The sequence below is a fragment of the Porites lutea genome, chromosome 5, assembly GCF_958299795.1.
Source record: "Porites lutea chromosome 5, jaPorLute2.1, whole genome shotgun sequence".
Taxonomy (NCBI): Eukaryota; Metazoa; Cnidaria; class Anthozoa; order Scleractinia; family Poritidae; genus Porites; species Porites lutea.
Genome location: NC_133205.1, coordinates 29,931,582 through 29,951,138, shown reverse-complemented (window position 1 = coordinate 29,951,138; position 19,557 = coordinate 29,931,582). Strand labels below are relative to the sequence as shown.

Sequence of the window (19,557 nt, the reverse complement as noted above, 5' to 3'; positions counted from 1 at the left end):
AACCAATTTTGAGTATAAACTTCCTTAAGTGCTGTCAATAATCTACTCTGGGTAACAACAGTCACAGGCAAACAAGTCCTATCATGAAAGAATACCCCTTAGAGCTCTGGCTGGTGCAAGTCTTTGTAATGAAATCGCTCACAACAATAATATTGTTTGCATGTGTAGATTATATTAGGCAGAATACAATATTGTTATAATAGATCTGTAAAGGTAACTGGGCTTTAGAGAGGGAAATTGTGATCAGCTAGTATGTAAATCATGTAGTAATGCTCTTCAAATACATTTTAATGTTAAGTTTTTAACCTCATTCTCAATAACTTGAACTCATAGTCAAAACTTGAACAGGTCAGAGTGTTTTTGAAAGAGATAAGCCCTAGTACATCTTTCACTGCTAGGATGATTCCTTTTTTTAGTTGATTGAGACAGAAAACTGTTGATGACAAGACTGGGAAAAAGTGGATTGGCAGAAAAAGAACTTGCCTCCTCTGTCCTCTCCTTGACTGGCTGCTGTTCCATCCAAATCAGGGTTCATACAAAAAATTGCAACCATAAAAATTTCAACTGAAGGACTTTTCAAGGACCACCTACTAGGAGTTATAATCTCACAGATTCTACAAAAGTACATTCCCAGTCTATTCTAATTAGGCTTTAAGGCTTGAACTGATTGCCTCACCAACTTCTATACATTTTTCAGTTCACTTGTCTTAAATTGCATAAAACATTGAGCACTTTGTGTAAATAACCTTTAAATTCTCTGAGCTGTGATTCATAATTATTTACAATTCCGTCTTGGACAACCAAAAAGCATCAAAAAACACTTTCCAGGCCACTACATTCATAGCCTGCGAAGCGCAGACGCATTTCCGGTCGTCGCTTCTCTCCCTCCGAAGGAGAGAAGCGACGACCGGAAATGCGTCTGCGCTTCGCAGGCTACTACATTCAAAGTTGAAGAAAATTCAATGATTTGCTTAGAAATTTAAGGATTTTTCAGGGAAAATGGAATTAAAGGACTTTTCAAGGACCTCCCCTAAAATTCAAGGACTTTTCAAGACTGTGTGAACCCTGAATAATGCTTAGGGGGTGGGAGGGGGCTGATTTAAGTTTGTACACTGTTCACAGTTTGGCATCGTGCAGCTGGGGGAGAACTTTCCCAAATAATACTTCTAGTGTTTATGAAAGTTCAAGTTATTGAAATGCAGCTGAATGTATTAGAAAGTGTTAAGAAAAGAGACTGAATATAACTATAATGCATTAAAGAAAGCTTAGAACAAATGAAGTGTTTTTATTAATTTTATCAATACATAGAAAACAACAGTACTAGTACAAGTGCACTATGATGATCAAAACTAATATCTACTATTTTAGATTTACATTAAAGCATTATTCCTTGCTATTTTACCTCAATTTACAGCAAGTGAATATAAACTCCTGGGTAGTGATTTAGCTGCACAAGGTATGTGTCAGCACTTACTATTAAAAATGAAGCAGAATGACTTTTTATCACACCTACCTTTGCTAAAACTTTCAGTTCTAACTTAAGATAAACAATATTAAAACCAACTGATTCTAGAGGTGCGGGGAACGTTTTAGTTTCAACCACAGACCTTTGAGTCTCAATAGGTTTAAGGTCAAATGAGGCCCTCTTAGGGGGCAGGGGGGGTACGCATGTCCCTCATTTGAATTTCAACAGTGTTCATTTTGCATATTGAAGAGGAGGCAGTGTCGCTGATGACTGTTGGTATTTTTTACTGTTGTATTTGTGATTTTCCTTGTCACTGTTGCAGTTTTGAACTAAAGTTGTGTCATTTGTCACCAATTCATCCGCTTTGTGTCGCTGTTTCAAGGCCATGTTGCTTGTCGTAATTTAACCCTAACAGGGCCTCTCAAATATTTTCTTACATTTGGAGTTCTCAGTTTACAAAAGTCTCAGGACTGGCAAAAATAAAATCAAAACAAAGTTCTTATAGTTAATCTAACAGTCATATCACCTTATTCCCTGATAAAAAATCACTGATTTGGAAAAGGTGTTATGGATTAAATAATCTTCAATTTTTTGTTTTTGCTTTAAGTGTAACAAAACAAACTTAAATGGTGTAAATTGATCACTTATACCAATACACTATAATAACTGCTGCCATGCATGGGCTCTATTCGGACTAGCTATATGAGTGCTAAGTCTCCTAACTTTTTCTTCAAAGTTGGGGAGCAAGGGTGGCTGCAGTGGTGAGAGCACTCACCTCCCACCAATGTGGCCCACGTTCAAATCCTGGCGTTGATGTCATATGTCAGTTGAGTTTGTTGTTGGTTCTTACCCTTGCTTTGAGAGGTTTTTTCTCCATGTACTCTGATTATCCCCTCTCCTCAAAAATCAACATATCCAAATTCCAATTATTCTACCAGGAATCAAGTTGCCAAAGAACCACTATGTGGATGTGCTACCTTAACCTCCAATCGTTGATTAAATTTAGTGATGTGGCTTGATGAAAGATGGATGTATTGGGAGCCACTCATTTCACTTAATAGATAAAGATGAGAGGTTGCTTGTAGTCTAACTTCTAATTCATGACATACATGTATACCAGGGGGAGTTTTGCTAAATCTAACATCTAATGTTTCTAACAAATCAAGCTGGCTGATAATGAATAACTAGGGCAGAATCACAACCTTTTTGGTGCTTGCCTGGTAACAAGATTACGTATCACTTTTCTGAAATCAAAGATAACATTTGTGTGACCAGCTTATCACACTGTTCCTTCCAGTTGAACTGCTTCTCATATTCACTTCTCAGCTCCTCAGCTTCCAACTGGTTTGTTTTTGACCCCTTTTCTTTGACTTCTCGTATTTTGTCAGCCCAAACCTGTGGGTCTTCAGATTCCACCACATGCTTGTTTCCAGATGGCAGCTTCTGGAGGGCCACGCCCAGTCCACAGCAGTTACTGGCTAGGAGTGGCAGATCTGCAGAAATGGCACGAAGACCACTCACTCCAAAGCCTTCTGCTCTCGATGGCTTGATGAGAAGATCTACCTTACAAAGTAAGTTGCTCCAATCTTCTGCACCATTTGAGACTTCCACGGTAAAATGGTTGGAATCAATTCCCTCATTCTGCAAGGCCTCTGTTATCTCTGCAACATTTTCCTTGGGCTTCACAATAAATGTGAGGTGGTATTTGTAGGATGCACTGTTCAGTAACTTGATCGCCTTGGCAGCAATGTCACATCCCTTTACTTTAAAGTACTTCAGTGATCCACTCATCAGTACATGGAACTTCTCTCCTTCCTCTTTTGTTGGCCGAGCACCGATCAAGTTGTAAAAGATTCCAGGTGTTAGGTCGATTACATCTTTATCTTTTCCACTTGGCTGCAGTGCTAATCGATAGGCAGCAGCTACTTTTGGTCCAACTCCGATCACAACGTCGGCAATTTTAGACAGCTCAATTTGGACTTCATGCTCAGTTATAAGCTCTGCTGGTGTGTCTGAAAATTTGGCAAGTTCTTCACAAACAGTGTGAATAACATGAAGCCATTTGCAACTTTTCCTTTCCCTGACGATTTGTGCTTGCCGTCCAAGGTAACGTCCATAAGAATGAAAAATCACGACATCAATTTCAAGACTATCAGGTGGGAAAGCCAGCGTGTCACTTGGTAAAAGAACAGGTATATCCTTTGCCTCAAAAAGCTCAATACCCAACTTTTTAGCATCCTTGTTTTGTTTCTCAGTGATGCCTTTTGGCAAGAGTCCACTGAGTTTAACTCGTGGGTTAGCAGCAAGCTCAAGGATCAACTGCGCATTCACAGCAATGTCCCATCCCTCATTATCTGAAGCCAAAGTGACCTTCAGTTTTGGCTGTTTATCTGATACTGCAAAATAAAACACTCCCATAAATCCTCTATCAAGATCCCAAAGGGATATTTTCCAAGCATTTGTGGAGAACTGACATATAATGATCTCATACCCTCAGCACAGCTCCCCCTTCACTCAAGAACAGAAAAAAAACCCAAAGGGAGAGGGGGCTGTGCACAGGGTATGATTCATCATTATTTTGCACCATTACATTTCAAATTAAATGACAATGTTAATATTACTGTGTTTTCAGGATCTAACAAAACAGAAACTTAGCCTCCTTGGAAATTTTTAAACGTTATGAGAAAAGTTTGTCCATAACAGAAGACCACACCCCTTCACACCTAACCTTTAGGCGGAAGTTTAACAAATTTTATGGGTGGAAAAAAATATTATTGGACCAAATATGACGAGTAATAGTTGACACTACAGCTGCCCCTGCTCTGTTCTGCTCTGTTTGTTGTCAGTCAACAGCTCACTTCGCAAAAGAGTGATAGGCTGGGACCCAACTAGGCACGCGTGCATTTATGGGATTATTTGGGGGGACGCAAATGTAAACAAACATGGCGGAAAGTGAAGTGGAATTTTTCAGTGGGGTTAAAGCAGCTCAAAATAGCAAAACAAAAGGTGGAATTGAAAGAAAACAACATTATTGAAAATGTGAAGCTGAAGGAAGATGTGCCTGGGGCGATTTTACTTCGAGAAAAACCAGAAGAATGAAAATTTGTGTGCTATCAGAGTTCACCTTCAAATTAGCATTCCGCATATTCTCGCTGGATACCTCTTGCACTTTGTATTTTATAAAATGCCAGACCAGGGGAGTTCCTGAAGTTATTTGTGCACAAAGGCACATTGTGCATTCTAGTCATTTCCGTTTTAACTATTAAGACAAAATGCAATACTTTTTAAAAAACTTTATAGAAGGACGTAGGACATTTGTGAGCAGGGAATACATCAGCACAGAATTTCACTTTCGGCAAATTTCTGCAATGGTCTATCGTTCTGCTAGTGATAAGCTAGCGGTCGATTCACTCGTCTTGCTTGCTTTTTTGGACTGATTTTTATTTCCCCTAAGAGAGAGAAAGAGTGTCCGGCAAATTGTTTCCAGTCACAGATTTGTGAATGATAAGCTTGTTTCTGGCAAACTCTCCATGAAGTGTTTATACATACACAGTCATATGCACCCTATAACTTCATCCGCTCTAAACGAGTGTCTTTTGGTCTATAACTTTCAAAACAGCTGCTCCACAGAATGCCAATGATATTAAACCAGTGCATGACAAACGCAGACGGCAAACTTGCCGACCAGCATGTAGATAAACATTGTTGTGAAATGCTCTGACAGATTCACTATCCCTAAACTAGAATTTTAGAAGACTTATAAGTTTAGGGATAGGGGATCTGTTAAAGCATTTCATAACCTGAGAGCAAGCTCTCCAGGGCACTCTAGCAGCAGGGCAGGAAAAGGAAGGAGAGCTTGCAACTAGTCTCTGCAGTTTGAATTCCACCTTTAATTCCCCTGTGGCTCCCCGTCGACTGAGTGCGAAGCAGAAATGAGCACAAATGTAAACAAACATTGAAAAACATGTGCCCATGGTAATGACATCACTACTAATGTCATCTTCGCCAATCAGCATTTCGCACTGACTTTTTCGCGTTGTCTTCTTGCTGTTTTTAACTATTGCTTCGCCTAGTTCCAGCTGTAGTTCTTACTCTTGAAACAGGTCTTAACCTGTAGAAGGCTGCGTTTTTGACGTCATCTCCTCGTTAAACCCAAAATTCTTCCAAATTTGGTCATCAGTAACTGGTTATGGTGAATTAAACGTGTGCTTTTAGCCAATCAGAATCGGGGAAATATTTTGAATGAATAATAAAAAGAATTATGCAGATCGAGGGGGGTGTTATCCACCAAGGCCCCTCCTCGATCTGAATAATTCTTCATATCCCACTCAGCCTCATTCATTTATTGCTAATTAATATCACGCGCGAGCCACTAGAGTGCCTCCTCCGGAACCTGCGGGCGGGGGCAATTTCCCTTCTACTTGCGTTTCTTGATTGCCATTCAACATAACACCCAAAATTTAAAAGAAGTTTTTCAAGAAAGTGGTGTGTCGTGGTTGTAAAATCGAAAGTGCTGACGAATGACATTTCGCACGATCCTTCTTGTACACAAAACTGCTGCATGGCCTTCGGGGCACGTGAATACTTTTCAAAAGTCGAAATATAAACTCATTCGGTATGAAAAACTTCTTTGTTCTGGATACCCTTTTGGGGACGTCGGTGCGATTGATACCGAGTGGCAAAGAGGCGACAAATTTTATACGTGACGCTTGCTACATATGTCCTGATCAGTCTGCACTCAGTTTTCGATGAAAACAGATCTGTTCTCACTAAGTCAAAAAAATCCAGCTGGAACATGAACTCACCTCTTTGTTGGTCTACTTCCATCTTGCTTTTATAACAGTTTCAGGTGAATGTAAGAGAGTCTAAGAAGAAAGAATAATCACCTCCCAGTTTATGACCATGAAAGCACCTGAAGCACATGCGTCGTCAGACAGTTCGCCCCCCAGACAATTCGCCCCCGACAACTAGCCCCTAGTATACAGACAATTAGCCCCCACTATCTAGACGCTTCAGCTTTTATACACACGATCTTAACCTTAATTTGTTAGTTTCTTTCATTCATTTAAATAGGTGATAACTAATGATAATTTGCTAAGGTTTAACGGTTTTCAATAGAACTCGTACGTGTTTTCAGAGAGGTAAGTAAAGTTAGATTCTCTAAAGTGCCGGTATTTATGAAGTACCAACCGTCTTTATGTGACTCACTGACATTAATGGATAACTTTTCATAAAACAATACGGCCTTCTATATATTTCATCTAACCCAGTTTAATGAGCTTTTTGTCGATGAAAAGTAAAGTGAAAGTAATATGCTTACAATTACCTGCACATATATCAACCGCACGGTCCTACCGCACGTGGAAAAGATCGCTCGAAAAGGCCTGGGTTGAAAGAGAAGTGTTAGGTTAGGTCGTGTCATCATCTTGGTCATGTGTCGATCGACTTTAAGATTTCCTTCAGACATTAGGATTTCCTTCAGTCTGGTTCTCCTTTAAGATTTGAAACTGTACTCTATGTGCTAGCCCAGATGTCAAGGATATTTTGCGTTCTCCAAGACCACCTTGAAGTTCATCGATAACGAAATCCATCGATTGAAACATCAGGAGAAGAGAAGGCAGGAGTATAACTGATTTAGTAAATTTTATTATATCATAACTCACAATGTTGTGTTTTTTTAACTTTATATATCACAATGTGGTTGGGGGCTAATCGTCTCTATAAAGTGGGGGCTAATTGTCCATAATTTGGGGGCTAGTTGTCGGGGCCTAATTGTCAGGGGGGCGAATTGTCTAGATTCCCCAGTGAATCGTCACTGGTATGGCCGAGAGGCAATGGGACTTACTTCCTTCTTTTCCATGAAAACGAAACTTGGTTGTTCTTGAAGGGCGTCAAACATGGAAGCCAAAACCGAAAGCGACATTTCATCATTGGGAACCGAAGGTTTGCTTCAATTTGCCTATTACTTTTTTTACTCGAAGGGTCTGATCCTCTCAAGCTAGTGTTGACGTTTGAGGTAAAAAAGAGTGTCGAGAAAAACGACCGCAAAAATGCACGGTCAGAACAAGTTGATGGCTTGTGGAAGATCGAAACCCTCTCGATTATCTAGCATAATTTCGAGTCTTTGGTTCTAGATTTGCAGGGCACTGAATGGCAGATCTTTGTATATATAAGTAGAAATACGTATATCGCAGAACCTCGCGAAGCTCGGGGGGGGGGGGGGAGGGGGAGCCCATAAGGGGTGGGAGGACAGGAGAGAAATGAAGTAAATCATGTAACTGGGGAGAGTGGATCTAATATTGGAAGCTGAGATGTACTTAATCTCCTGTGGATTAAATTTAAACCTAGTGCTCTGGCTTTAAAAAGGATCTTCTGAGATTTTAATGGGGTTGCTGTTGTTAGCGAATGCTGCATAGGTCCCATCCCCCCATGTTCACTCCATTTGACCCTCCTACATGTGTAATTATGGTCAAAAGGAAATGGGGGTGATAGTGGATAACTGCCGGGTAATATTCAGTTGCATTTGCTTAATAAAAGCTCACCCTTAAGTGCAATAATTATTTGTGAAATGTGTCAGTAAAAGTGAGTGGATGGCAATTCTAGGAGATAATGCTGCAGTGAAAACAACAACTAAATGCTGCTAATTGGAGAAAAAATTTATTGTTTGGCGAACTACAGATATAAAAGTGTTTGAACTTTTTTGGTACATAATCACACTTGACAACTATTGTTTGTAACAGCAAGGTGCAAACATAATCCCTGAAATAGAAAATTACAAGTAGCAATGTCATTAAGGATGCAGTTCATGAGAATTACTAAAGTGATCATGATTTATGATTATTGTATGTGTGGGCATTCACCTTAAAGCACTGAATCCATGTAAAAAGTACCAATTTTTTACCAGTTAGGCCAGTGTTCATAGTTATTTGTGTACGTGCATAAGAAACAAATCCCTATGCAAGAGTGAATTTGTATGAAATGTCCACGAATAAGTTATGTTGAAGGTGATTAGTTTCTCATTTGGCCTCCATTCTAAACGTGCATGAGCTTGTTGAGACAGTGCCAGAGCCATAGATTTTTAATTTCCCAGACTGAGACGAGGCAAATAAACACTTTCCCTGTATTACATGCATTTATCGTGAATGCAAAGCTAAGTGCAGGATGGATTGATCTTATGGGAAACCCTACATAAATATCTGCTTGCATGTCGTTTAATTTCTTGAAACAATCTTTTCATCTGCCAATGGAACAAATGTTTTATTTCTGTGAATATGTCACCTCTGTCTGACTTCTTTGAAAGAGTGAAATTTTATGAGTGACCTGTTAAATTTCCCTAACAGCGAAAGGAATTAACGTTCCTGGCGTGGCAACCATGTCACACACTAATATTCTGAGGATATCCGAAATATTGATGTGAAATTTTCGAATGATATAGGACCAAAAATATAGGGGGCCAGCAATAACAAATTTTTGTCATGTTTGACTTGAAAGACACAGCTGGGTTTATGTATAAGGCTGCTATACATACATATATTTTACTTGTGAAGGAAATTGAATGAAAATTGTAAGCTTAAACAAAAAATTTGGCTCAGTAAGGATTTTGTTTACAAAATGTAACGCTTCCCTACATGACACACATTATTGGTGTTGTAAACTGTTCATTGTAGAATAAAGCTTACTGTAAAATGGTGAAAAGGCTGATCGGCTGTCCTCAGTCCGTTGCAAAGATACTCCTCATGTCGATTTTACAAATCGTGTAATTCTTGCTTCCTATCGTTGCATCGAAGAAGATAATTTTGACTGTAAACTTGCCTCTCCTTGCGAATTCTATTGACCGAATTTTGCTGAAACGTCGGCAGTCGGTGTTCCCTCTCTTTGTGGGTTCGTTTGCAGTGTAACTGTAGTATTTTGTTGCTGACTCTTTACATATTCGTGGTCGCTGTATAACCTCTATCTCTAGTTGACAGTGTTTGCCTTCGCTGTACCATTACTCGCGCTGAATTTAAAGTCGACGTCCTCGCTTTTGCGGAGTTTTGTTTGTAAATCTTTCCCAGGAGGATTTCCAACCACTTGTTGAATCCACTGTTGTTGAGTTTGTTGTTCTCTTTTATTTTCCTGAGATATTGGGCGGTGACTCACCGACCGTAAACATTGTGTGAAAAACCCCGTTTTCTTGAATAAAACCCAGAGCTTCGTTTGTTGATTGCAGTCAGTTGCCTGGATACCCATAATGCACTTGACGTCACTACTCTGGATGACGTCAAGGCGGACACCAACCAAACTCGATAGATTTATAGCCAGGACGAAGTCACGCTTCGTGCGCGACGAGATTATAAACTTCGCTTCGCGAGGAACAAGTACCAAGGTTTATGAGTTGTTGGCAGACGAGCCACTCTAAACTTCGGCATTGATGAATGGTTCAATATTGACCTGTAACCATGCCCCCTCCTCCCCATGCATACTCCCGGGGATTTGCAGTGTTTTTCTTGGTGGTCTATTTCCCACCCCCTGGCATGCAGAAGGGGATATTCCTCACCTCCGAGCTCCTGATGGACCTCATACGTTTTTAGGGGATACATCTTGTTGAAAGCAACAAAACAAGACATTTTCACAATTTTTATTAACATTTTCTAGAGTTTATTGAGAGAAGGAGGGGGGTCCAATTTTCTAAGAGGGGTGACATTGGGAGGTCAATTTTGAAAATGCACAAAATGTGAGGGTGGCCGAAATATTAAGACACAGGACTGGTCTTCCATAAAAAAAAGTTGTCAAACTATTCTCGGTTTTCACTGTCACGCAATCGAAAATAAAATTGCAAACCATTCAGTACAGAAAGTCCAGAATCTAGGAAATAAAAGAAGATAAATATGCAAAAGACCTCGCCAAGAATCAGGTCTGTATGGTTTTTCATATGCGAGATATTCGGAAAAACGTTTTACCCAAATTTATAAAGCTTTGTATGGAGACGCCATGTTTGTGTCCCTTTGAGGGGCGCAAATATGGCCGCCGGAAACCAACAGAAACATCTGTTTTTGAGTTTTCCTACTAATGCATGAAATCATCGCTTGAAAAACTCATAAAGGATTAAAGTGATATTTATTCTGAGACAAGGAATGTTTAGATAGCAAAGTCTCCCAAAATTGGTAATGTTTTTAACCCGCATAAGAGCCTTCCAGACCGCCAGCCAAATGCCGCGTCATGCAAAAGCCTACAAATTCAAACGTCCCCTATCGCAAAACGAAGAACCCTTTGGAACCAAAACTTTGTTTAAATAAAGGTGTTTAGGTGCCGTAATACCTCATGAAACTCAGAAACACAGAAGAATAGATAGTTTCTTAGTTTGAATTTTGGTGACGTCACATGAAAACCGAGAATAATTATCATTATTGAAGCAAATCCATGTTTCCACGTTAGACAAAAAAAAATTCGTTTCGGCAGGTCTTTGTCAGTAATAAAATACTACCCTATTAAAGCTTGGCCTAGGAACATATCAGCTATTTCTACTACCAGGAATGTGGCTTGCATGTATATGCATACACCTATGCAAACAGCTGAAATCTGGGCAAAATACATAGATTTTTTATTTCCTGAAACACTTCCATCATAAATTCGGGATAAATGTTTCGCATTATATTGTTTTTTTTGTGTTGGGATTTCCTTGATTAAGGGCCTGTTTACATGGAGTGGGGGACCCCGGTCTAGTGGGGTTGGTTTCTTTTGTTTTCACGCTCTGGGGGACACAAAACAAAAGAAACCTACCCCACTAAACCAGGGTCCCCCACTCCATGTAAACAGGGTCTAAGTGGAGTGAAATGGATCCGAATGTGAAGTCACAGACCTTGGTTGAGACTTTTGACCAAGCCAACTCCAGTTCTATCCCGGAGTGTAATATGTAGCTGTAATAACTTTGTTGACTTATCCCGCATCAACATGCACAGATGGGCATAGCATCAGCAGTATGAAGAGACCACAAACTCCTTTATGAAGGACCAAGACAGACAAGAAATTGAGCTCTCTTGCAATTCTGCACTTACACATTCACAAGGACATAACTGATATTGATGGCATAACAGAGTTTGCCCATTTGAAGGGAAGACATCTCGCCCTTCGCTTGACACCTCCTTGATGGCGTCACTGTTTTACCCTGTTTCACCCATAAACACTGTACCTTACCAATAACACTAGAGGTGGCAGGGCTGTGCTCTAGCAGAGCCCGGTGGCCCCTGGCTCTTAACTTTTTCCCTTGGGTGACTAGAAAATCTTAGTTTTTTCATACAAATCATATGCTGATGCTGGGCGCCCTAGATTTTAAAGGTTGAAAGCACTGGGGCTCCTTTCAATTTTCCTTGGAGTACAGCTTTGGATGGGGTAAAATAAACAACTAATTACTGCATGAATTTTCCTTTGTCTTTATTGACTGAAAATGTCCTGCAGAAAATGCAGAAGATGGCATTTCTGAGACCCTAAATTTAAAAAATTTCCTGGGGGCGCGTCCCTCCAAACTCCCCAAGGTTTGGGGCACCTTTGGCGTGCTAATGTTTCTTCCCCTGTGTGCACCTTCAAAATCTCATGCTATGCTGCTGACTACTTGTATTAAGATGGAAGAAGAGACTTGGTCTAGAAGTTATTGTCAAGGGGGGTACAATTTTCGTATGTAATTATTTTGGGGGGATGAAATAAATGATTGGCCCCTTAAAAAGCCTTGTATCTGTTTTCATATACAGTCTATTTAAGGCTGCATGCAAACGGACGTTGCGTGTTGGGAATGGTGAGCAAACGGATGCAACAACTCCCAACAATGTTGGGACCTGCAGTGCATCGTGGGAAAGATACAACCCATAAGTCTTTGTAAACCATGCGTAATGAGTGTGCGTGACCCCAACAATGTTGGAAGAGCTGTGCAAACGGATCCAACATTGTTGCGCTATGGTTTGGCGATCAGGGAACAAAAGAAATGTTAAGAGTTGTTGGCTGAAAAGTTTGACCCGTTGCAAACTTTGCGCAACAACACGCTGCAACATCCAACAGGGTGTGCAAACGGACGCAACATATAACATCCACCAATTAATGTTGGGAGTTGTTGACAAACAATGTTGTGTCCGTTTGCATGCAGCCCAAGTTGTCTTATTATTAAACTAGGCTGAAGAAAAAAAATGCATTCAAGTGCGCACCATCCTTTAACATTCATTTCAAATTTTAAAACGTGAATATTGATATGTTATTTTTCTTCAACCACTCTCTGACAAATTCCTATAATTTTATTAGATTATTTGCCCCACCCCCTACCCCAGGGACAGAACCGTTTCAACAATTCCCCACCCCTGGGCTCATAGGGCTGGACTTGTCCCCGGGGGAATGGTAACAGGTCAAATTGAACCATGCATAACAATGGTGGGGGGGGGGGGCACTCAAGGGAAGTTTAGGTAGAGGTGTGCCGCTGAAACCCTTATTACGTGAGCCTGTTTAAGACAAAAATTGCTCATTTTCTCAGCCAAGGTCTGTTTAAGACAAGGCACATGTTATAATATGATGCTGAGTCGCTTTGTTTTATATACAGAATCAGGTAAATTTTTCAAACCAATATCAGAAATAAATTTAAAAATTGTTGATGCCAAAAATGTAGACTGCTCATCTGTAGCCTTCACACTATTTTAAAGGCTTCCGGTTCAAACACACCCTGTTAAGGGACTGGTCATTATTTATGTAGAGGGTGGGGGGGGGGGGGGGGGTCAAGGCTATTTTAGATTGGCTAAACTTTTTTATAAAGAAGTTTAGGGGGGTCAGCCCAATTGATTGCGAGGTATATTCAGGACAGGGGTTCATTGGCCAAGATGGGTAGAGCAGTTAAACGGTAGAGCACAAACAATATATGTCAAACAGTACTGCTAAATTGTACAATTTTAAGCTAATCCTATTGCTTTTTGTTCATTTAAAGCATCACTATTTTGTACAACTTAGTCATTTTGTATTTGACAGAATTCTGTTTGCACTCTAAACTTCAACTCTAAACTTTAGCTAATAAAGAATCCAGACCTACCTTCTTTAATATTTGGTTTGACTGAATGTTCGTTTAACGAAATGTTGCGTCACTTCAATATCCCAAGATAATCATGATGAAACAACAAGAAGGTAGTCCCAATTCTACAACTGCAGGAAAATCATTTGAAAAGAATTGTATTTTGCATGGTTATTACTTTGTGTTCACCATGAAGGCACGATTTGTAAAAATCTATGAATTTTCCTTGCCTAGTCGGCGTCTTTCCAGGACTTTCTTTATAGTCAATGCACTGTTTCAGTGACGTATCCGAGACGAACAGCCAGGAGACGCCTAGACAATCTTGGAGTGCACATGCATGAGCATTTTTTGCATTTTTGAAAAGTTCACACATTCAACTGAAATAATCTATAAATAACTTTGCGTGTGAATATCCTTTGCTTAAAGATCGGCACTATGACACTATCACAAAAATAACTAACCTGGTTTCTGTTATTAAAGAACAAAAATATTTCTTTGAATTGGAAAGAATACTACTGTATAATGTGTAAGTAATTTCTCTTTTAGTTCATTTTCAAATGAACCATTAAAATGATATTTCTTTATTGATAAAAAGATTTGAAACAGTAGTTTGTTGACATTCTACCAAATTTAGAGACCAAATTCAACAGCCTGTCCGATTAGTTTGATAAGCTTCCAAATCCAAAAATTAAATTACATAAAATATTTCGAAGTGAAATAATAACGAGAAATTTATAGGAGCAAGCGAAAATAGAGAAACGAAAGATAGCTTTTCATATCCAAGAATAAATATAAACTTATTTCATTAGCTTACCATCTCATCCTTGATCAAATAATTTTTTTGCGATGCTGTTTTGCTCATCCTGCAAATAGTTTTTGAGATGAAATAAAGTTCAAATTAGTTTATTGAGATAAATGAAAAAGAAAGGCCAAAGGTGCGCATAATAATGAGGCCTAGGGACTAGGCAACAATTTTCCTCTATTTATATGCTGATTTTGTAATAGAGTAGGTTATATTAGTATAGTATGCAAAGTAACTAATCACCTTATGATAAGTATGTTTATTTACCAATTAAGTCTTCACTCTTAACAGAGTATTGTAAATGCACTTTACTTTGTAGAGCATATAAGAGGAGATATGAGGTGGGGGGGGGGGGTCATCACGTAAATATTGAATAAAGAAGGGGGGTCACTTGCTTTTTACACGGTCTGCAGGGGGGGGCCTTACAGAAATTTTGATCTTTCCAACATATTTTTTCCTCCCCCCCCCACTCTAAATAGATAATGGCCGGTCCCTAAAGATGCCAAAAAATGGCGAAATTGAATACCCTATTTACATGTGTAAGACTCAGAACCCTGAAAACCATACCCTGTTCAGCGGCACACATCCATCTAGGCCAAATAAGGGAGTGTGCCCCCTGGGGACCCGAAGCATTATCTCAGTTTCCCTGTTGATGATTTTTCATGCCCTGTTGCACAAGCACCAAGACAATGATAATTTTATTATAAAATTCCCTACCCTCAAGAAGAAAAAGGTGTCAAATGCCTGGGGTATGCCCAGGTCTGTTAAAGCTTCGATTTGACTGTGACATAAACAGTTATATAATATTGATTCCATCAATGTTAGTGTTGAGTATTCTAATCTATTTCCAAATTCTCAGATTCAAGTTATATCCCTTCAAAGAAGGAAGGCATACTTAAGTTACTGCTCGCCACAAATACTGAGGGCTGGAAGATCATGCTAAATGATCAGTTAGTAATTGAACTGGCCAACAACCCAAGAGTGAAGGTGTATAGACTTGTACCAAGGAGCACTCAAGAACAGAGAGACCAGGCTAAGAAGTCAAATATTGAACTGGTTAATGCAAAAAAGAGGATTGGTTATTCTGAAGAGGAGCTTATTGCATACCCTCCTGACGATCTCGATATTGATATTCTCATCATGCACTCTTATGGGCATAACCTTGGAAAACAAGCCCAAGATATAAAGGAAAAAAAGAATTGCAAGTGGGTTCATGTTGTTCATACCATCAGTGCAGAACTGGCGAATTACATGCAGAAAGTATCCAGCACAGATGCAGCCAATCCAGATTGGTTGTCAGATCATGAATTGCAGTTAGCTCTTTGTGAAGAAGCTGACATAATCATTGCCATTGGTCCTAAAGTAGCTGATGCTTACAAAGGCGCTCTTCGTCACTGTGGAAAGCACAAAGATGTGATTACTATGACACCTGGAATCATCCATGATCTAGCTAGTGTTCACACAGTTTGTGAGGGTGGAGAAAAGTTCCATGTCATGATCAGTGCAACATATCCATCAAAGTATTTCAGAGTTAAAGGCTGTGACATTGCAGCCACAGCAATCACATTATTGAAAGACTTATCATACAATCTTATATTTGTTGTTTTACCCAATGACAATGCTGAAGTTCTGAGAAGTCAACTTAAGGGGTTAATCAGTTTAAGTCAATTCACTGTCAAACATGTCCCAAGGAGCACTGAAAATTGGAGAAAGGAGCTTTGCCAAGTTGATCTTGTCATCTTGCCTTCAGCAGAGGGTTTTGGAACAAGTTGTGTCCGTGCCATTTCTGCAGGTGTCCCTGTCCTCAGCAGTGGAAACAGTGGATTTGGTATGGCACTTAAAAAGTTGCCATCAGGAAAAATGCATGTATTGGATTCGGAAGACCCACAGGAATGGGCCAACAAGATCAGGGAACTCAGGAACAAGGGACTAACACAACTGGCTGATGAGGCAAAGCAGCTTCGGGAAGAGTACATGAGACAATATTGCTGGAAAGACCAATGTGATAAACTTGTAGACAAAATGATGGAGATTGTCCCAAGCAAAGAAGGTATGTCCTGATTTGGGTTATGTCACTCAGTCACTCAAGCTTCATGCCTATTTAAAAAAGTGGGACCTAACAGCTCACTTTTTTTGTAGGGTGCTAGTAGTCCTTAAGGATTGTTGGGAGGATGAGCATACCAATGCTTTCCTTGAATAAGCATTCCTTTCTCCTTACTTTGTCAAAAAGTTAGGCAATCATAGGGAAAGTTCATTTAATATGACAGGGGGGGGATGAAGATATTGAGGGGGGGCTCCGAAAATTTTTAGACACCCGAAGGGGGGGCTCTGAAAAAATTGTTGCGCTAGGAGGGGGGGCTCCGAAAATTTGTATACTTCAAAACCAACACATGATATCATCATACAGATCGGATGGTTTTCAACTCAACAATTTAATGACCTGTGCAACTCAGCTATATCACGTGGTTTACAGATATAACAAATGTAGTCTCAGTAATTATTACACTCTTGTTCATCCCAAAAATGCTTTAGAAAATTGTATCACAACTGTATCTCAAGTTTGTCATAGTATAAACCATTGAAGACAATAACGGTAAATATATTTAATACAGTCTAGTGACCTTTTTTCAGGGGAGCAAAGGAATTGAAGCAGGAGGGGGGGGGGGCTCTGAAATTTTTTCGACTACCAAGGAGGGGGCTCCTAAAAAATTGAACTGCTAGCGAGGGGGGCTGCTAAAATTTCAAGCTTCGAGTTTCAATATCTTCATCCCCCGCCCCCCCCCTCCCCCCCCCTTGTCATATTAAATGAACTTTCCCATAGGGAAAACTTTTTTCTTTGCTAACTTTTGTATAAAGGTTGACTACAATAATATTTTTTTATTGTTTGGATCCACCCCAGTCATCTCTGTCTCTACATATTTGCAGAGTCTGTTTAAAACCTGTATTGTTTTTCATACATAATTATGTTGTAGTTAAAAATTTGCATCAGGTAACATTACATTTTAACTGATCGAAAATTTTGTTATGCCTTTTTTCCATTAATTTTTTTTCTCCTTTTCTCATCCTTCACACACAAAAAGAGGGATTCAGACTGCATCGCACTTTCTTCTGATACACCATCCTTCTTGTTGTCCACTAGACAACACATGACTGCAAATTCCCTGATTTGGCTTTAAATTTTAGAATAATTATTATTATTCCTGTGTCATTCCCACACTTACTGTAACTCTAATGTCTACAAACATGATTTGAAAATTGCTGACCAGTAGTAATTTTCTCTTGACAAAATTCCAAGTCATGACACAAGAAAACTTTATAGGAATTAAAAAAGTGATCACTGAAGGAAAAATCCTGGATCTATTGTCAATTATTGATACTATTAATAATTCTTAAGGAAATGTATAGAGATTAGTCTGAGGAATTTGTATGTGGATGTTGGGGAAGAAATTTTGCACTTTATATGGGTCAATTAATGCAGGTTTCACTATTTGCTAGTAAGTAAATGATCTAGGGAAACAGAAATTGGAGGCAAGAAGGGAATTAACACAAACTTAACACTCCCCTTTTATGTAGCAGGTGTTTTAATAAATACCTCCACCCACCTTTTATATGTTTGATTATTGATGAATAGTATAAAAATGATCAGTTCATTCCTTTTTTTTAACAAAGAGAGCCAAAAAGTGGGAGTTGAGCATACAGAGAAGATTACACAAGCAGTGAAGTACACTGAGAGTGGAATGCAACAATTAGAAATCAAGAATTTGGGGGAGCAAGAACATGACCCTGTAGATGAGGGAGATAAGAATCCAGACAGCAGGATGGGGCAAGAGAATGAGGAATGTCTTGAATCTGAGGTGGACAAACTGCACATGCCACATCACGAGGAGGGCATTGGCGTTACAAAGACAAGTGTAGAAGAGACTGGTCTTACAGATCAGAAATCTGATTCTTTGGGCCAAACGAACTTTGCACATGATGCAGTCGATGGAGGTGTTAGTCTGCAAACGAAGAGGTCGAGATTGTCAACCAATGTCAAAAACATTCCTTATGCTCTTCTTGGTAGGATCTGCTTGAAACTGAATACAATAAGTGACCTTCACTTCAACGATTTTCGAATGCTTGGGGAGCTAATGGAAATTGAAAGAGACTTTATAGAATTTTGTGCACAGCCGCGAAACTCAAATCCGACCCATAAAATTCTTACGCGTTGGTGGCAAAAAACTCGAGAACCAACTGTGGAGAAACTTATTGAAATGTTAAAGAACGAACACATGCAGAGGATGGACGTCGTAGAGATTCTGGAGGACTGGGTTGAAAAGGGAGATTCAAAATACCTGTAACCAAAATTGAGTGATGAAGCATTGGAAAACATAATGCTACATGACTGTACTATAAGTGTAAGTACTGTCTGGTCATTTTTTACTCAGTGTGGAACTCCCCATGTCATGGAAGATTTTACATGTAAAGGAAACAAGAACTTGATGGTTTTCAAGGTATAAAATTGAGAATATCCACGACTAATTTCTAAAATGTGAAAGAATGATTTTTGGTATGTTATCAAATGCCCGATAATATTTATAACTAAATGTTTTGAGTACGATAATGTCAGTTATAGTGAACAGTGGAGGTATGGTAATAATTTTTAAAAATGTTAATAGGTTACCATGATGCTAAATGCGAATTTCAAATCAGTAATCTTAGGCCCCGTCCACATGTATCCAGATATTTTTGAATCCGCAACTTTTTCTTTCCGGATTCAAAAATTTCTCCGTTCACACGCATACGATGGTATCCGGATTCACTCTAGTGCCCAGGACTAGTTGGTGAGAATTCTTCTAACTTTCTTTGCTTCAGCTTCATAAAGGCACACTCGATCACCATTCGTCGGGGACGGGGTTGTGTTCCCACCCGGGTGTTCCCAGTCGTTTCAACTGTCTTTGGCGTCCGATTCGTCAATCAGTCACCGATAGAAGCTTGACAATGTCGACCCGCTGTTTCACATAGTTTACGTGTACAGTTAACATGGCTAAATTTACCTGCATACAAGACTTGAAATGAGTCCAGGAAGAAGAGAAATTAGGGCTACACGTTGTGCCGCCATATTGGTTTATTTTTCGGTAAGAGACTGGACACGATTTTGCTACGTCATCGGTCGATAGCCTGAGGTCAGGCCTTAGATCAGGCCCAATTTGAGCGGTTCTCATACATTCTCTCTAACGTTTCGCCTTGCCCGCCGGAATGTAATTTTCAAAGCGAAACGAAAATAGAGCCTGA

General features: G+C 39.5%; 2 protein-coding genes across 2 annotated transcripts in view; one reads left to right on the top strand and one right to left on the bottom strand.

The window, feature by feature from the left end:
• Positions 1–1,254: 1,254 nt before the first annotated feature.
• LOC140936775 (uncharacterized) lies at positions 1,255–6,408 on the bottom strand. The gene is made up of 2 exons (XM_073386263.1): positions 6,271–6,408; positions 1,255–3,861 (listed from the first exon to the last, which is right to left on the bottom strand). Exons 1-2 carry the CDS (start codon positions 6,290–6,292, stop codon positions 2,702–2,704), a joined length of 1,182 nt encoding a protein of 393 aa, XP_073242364.1. The 5' UTR covers positions 6,293–6,408; the 3' UTR covers positions 1,255–2,701.
• Positions 6,409–7,325: 917 nt separating this feature from the next.
• LOC140937651 (uncharacterized) overlaps positions 7,326–19,557 on the top strand; it is a 13,803-nt gene continuing 1,571 nt past the window's right edge. Inside the window, exons 1-3 of the mRNA XM_073387207.1 lie at positions 7,326–7,408; positions 15,143–16,333; positions 17,953–19,557. The exon at positions 17,953–19,557 is cut by the window's right edge and continues 1,571 nt beyond it. Coding sequence (XP_073243308.1) covers positions 7,363–7,408; positions 15,143–16,333; positions 17,953–18,623 — 1,908 coding nt within the window. The 5' untranslated portion in view covers positions 7,326–7,362 and the 3' untranslated portion in view covers positions 18,624–19,557. The remainder of the gene's footprint in view (positions 7,409–15,142; positions 16,334–17,952) is intronic.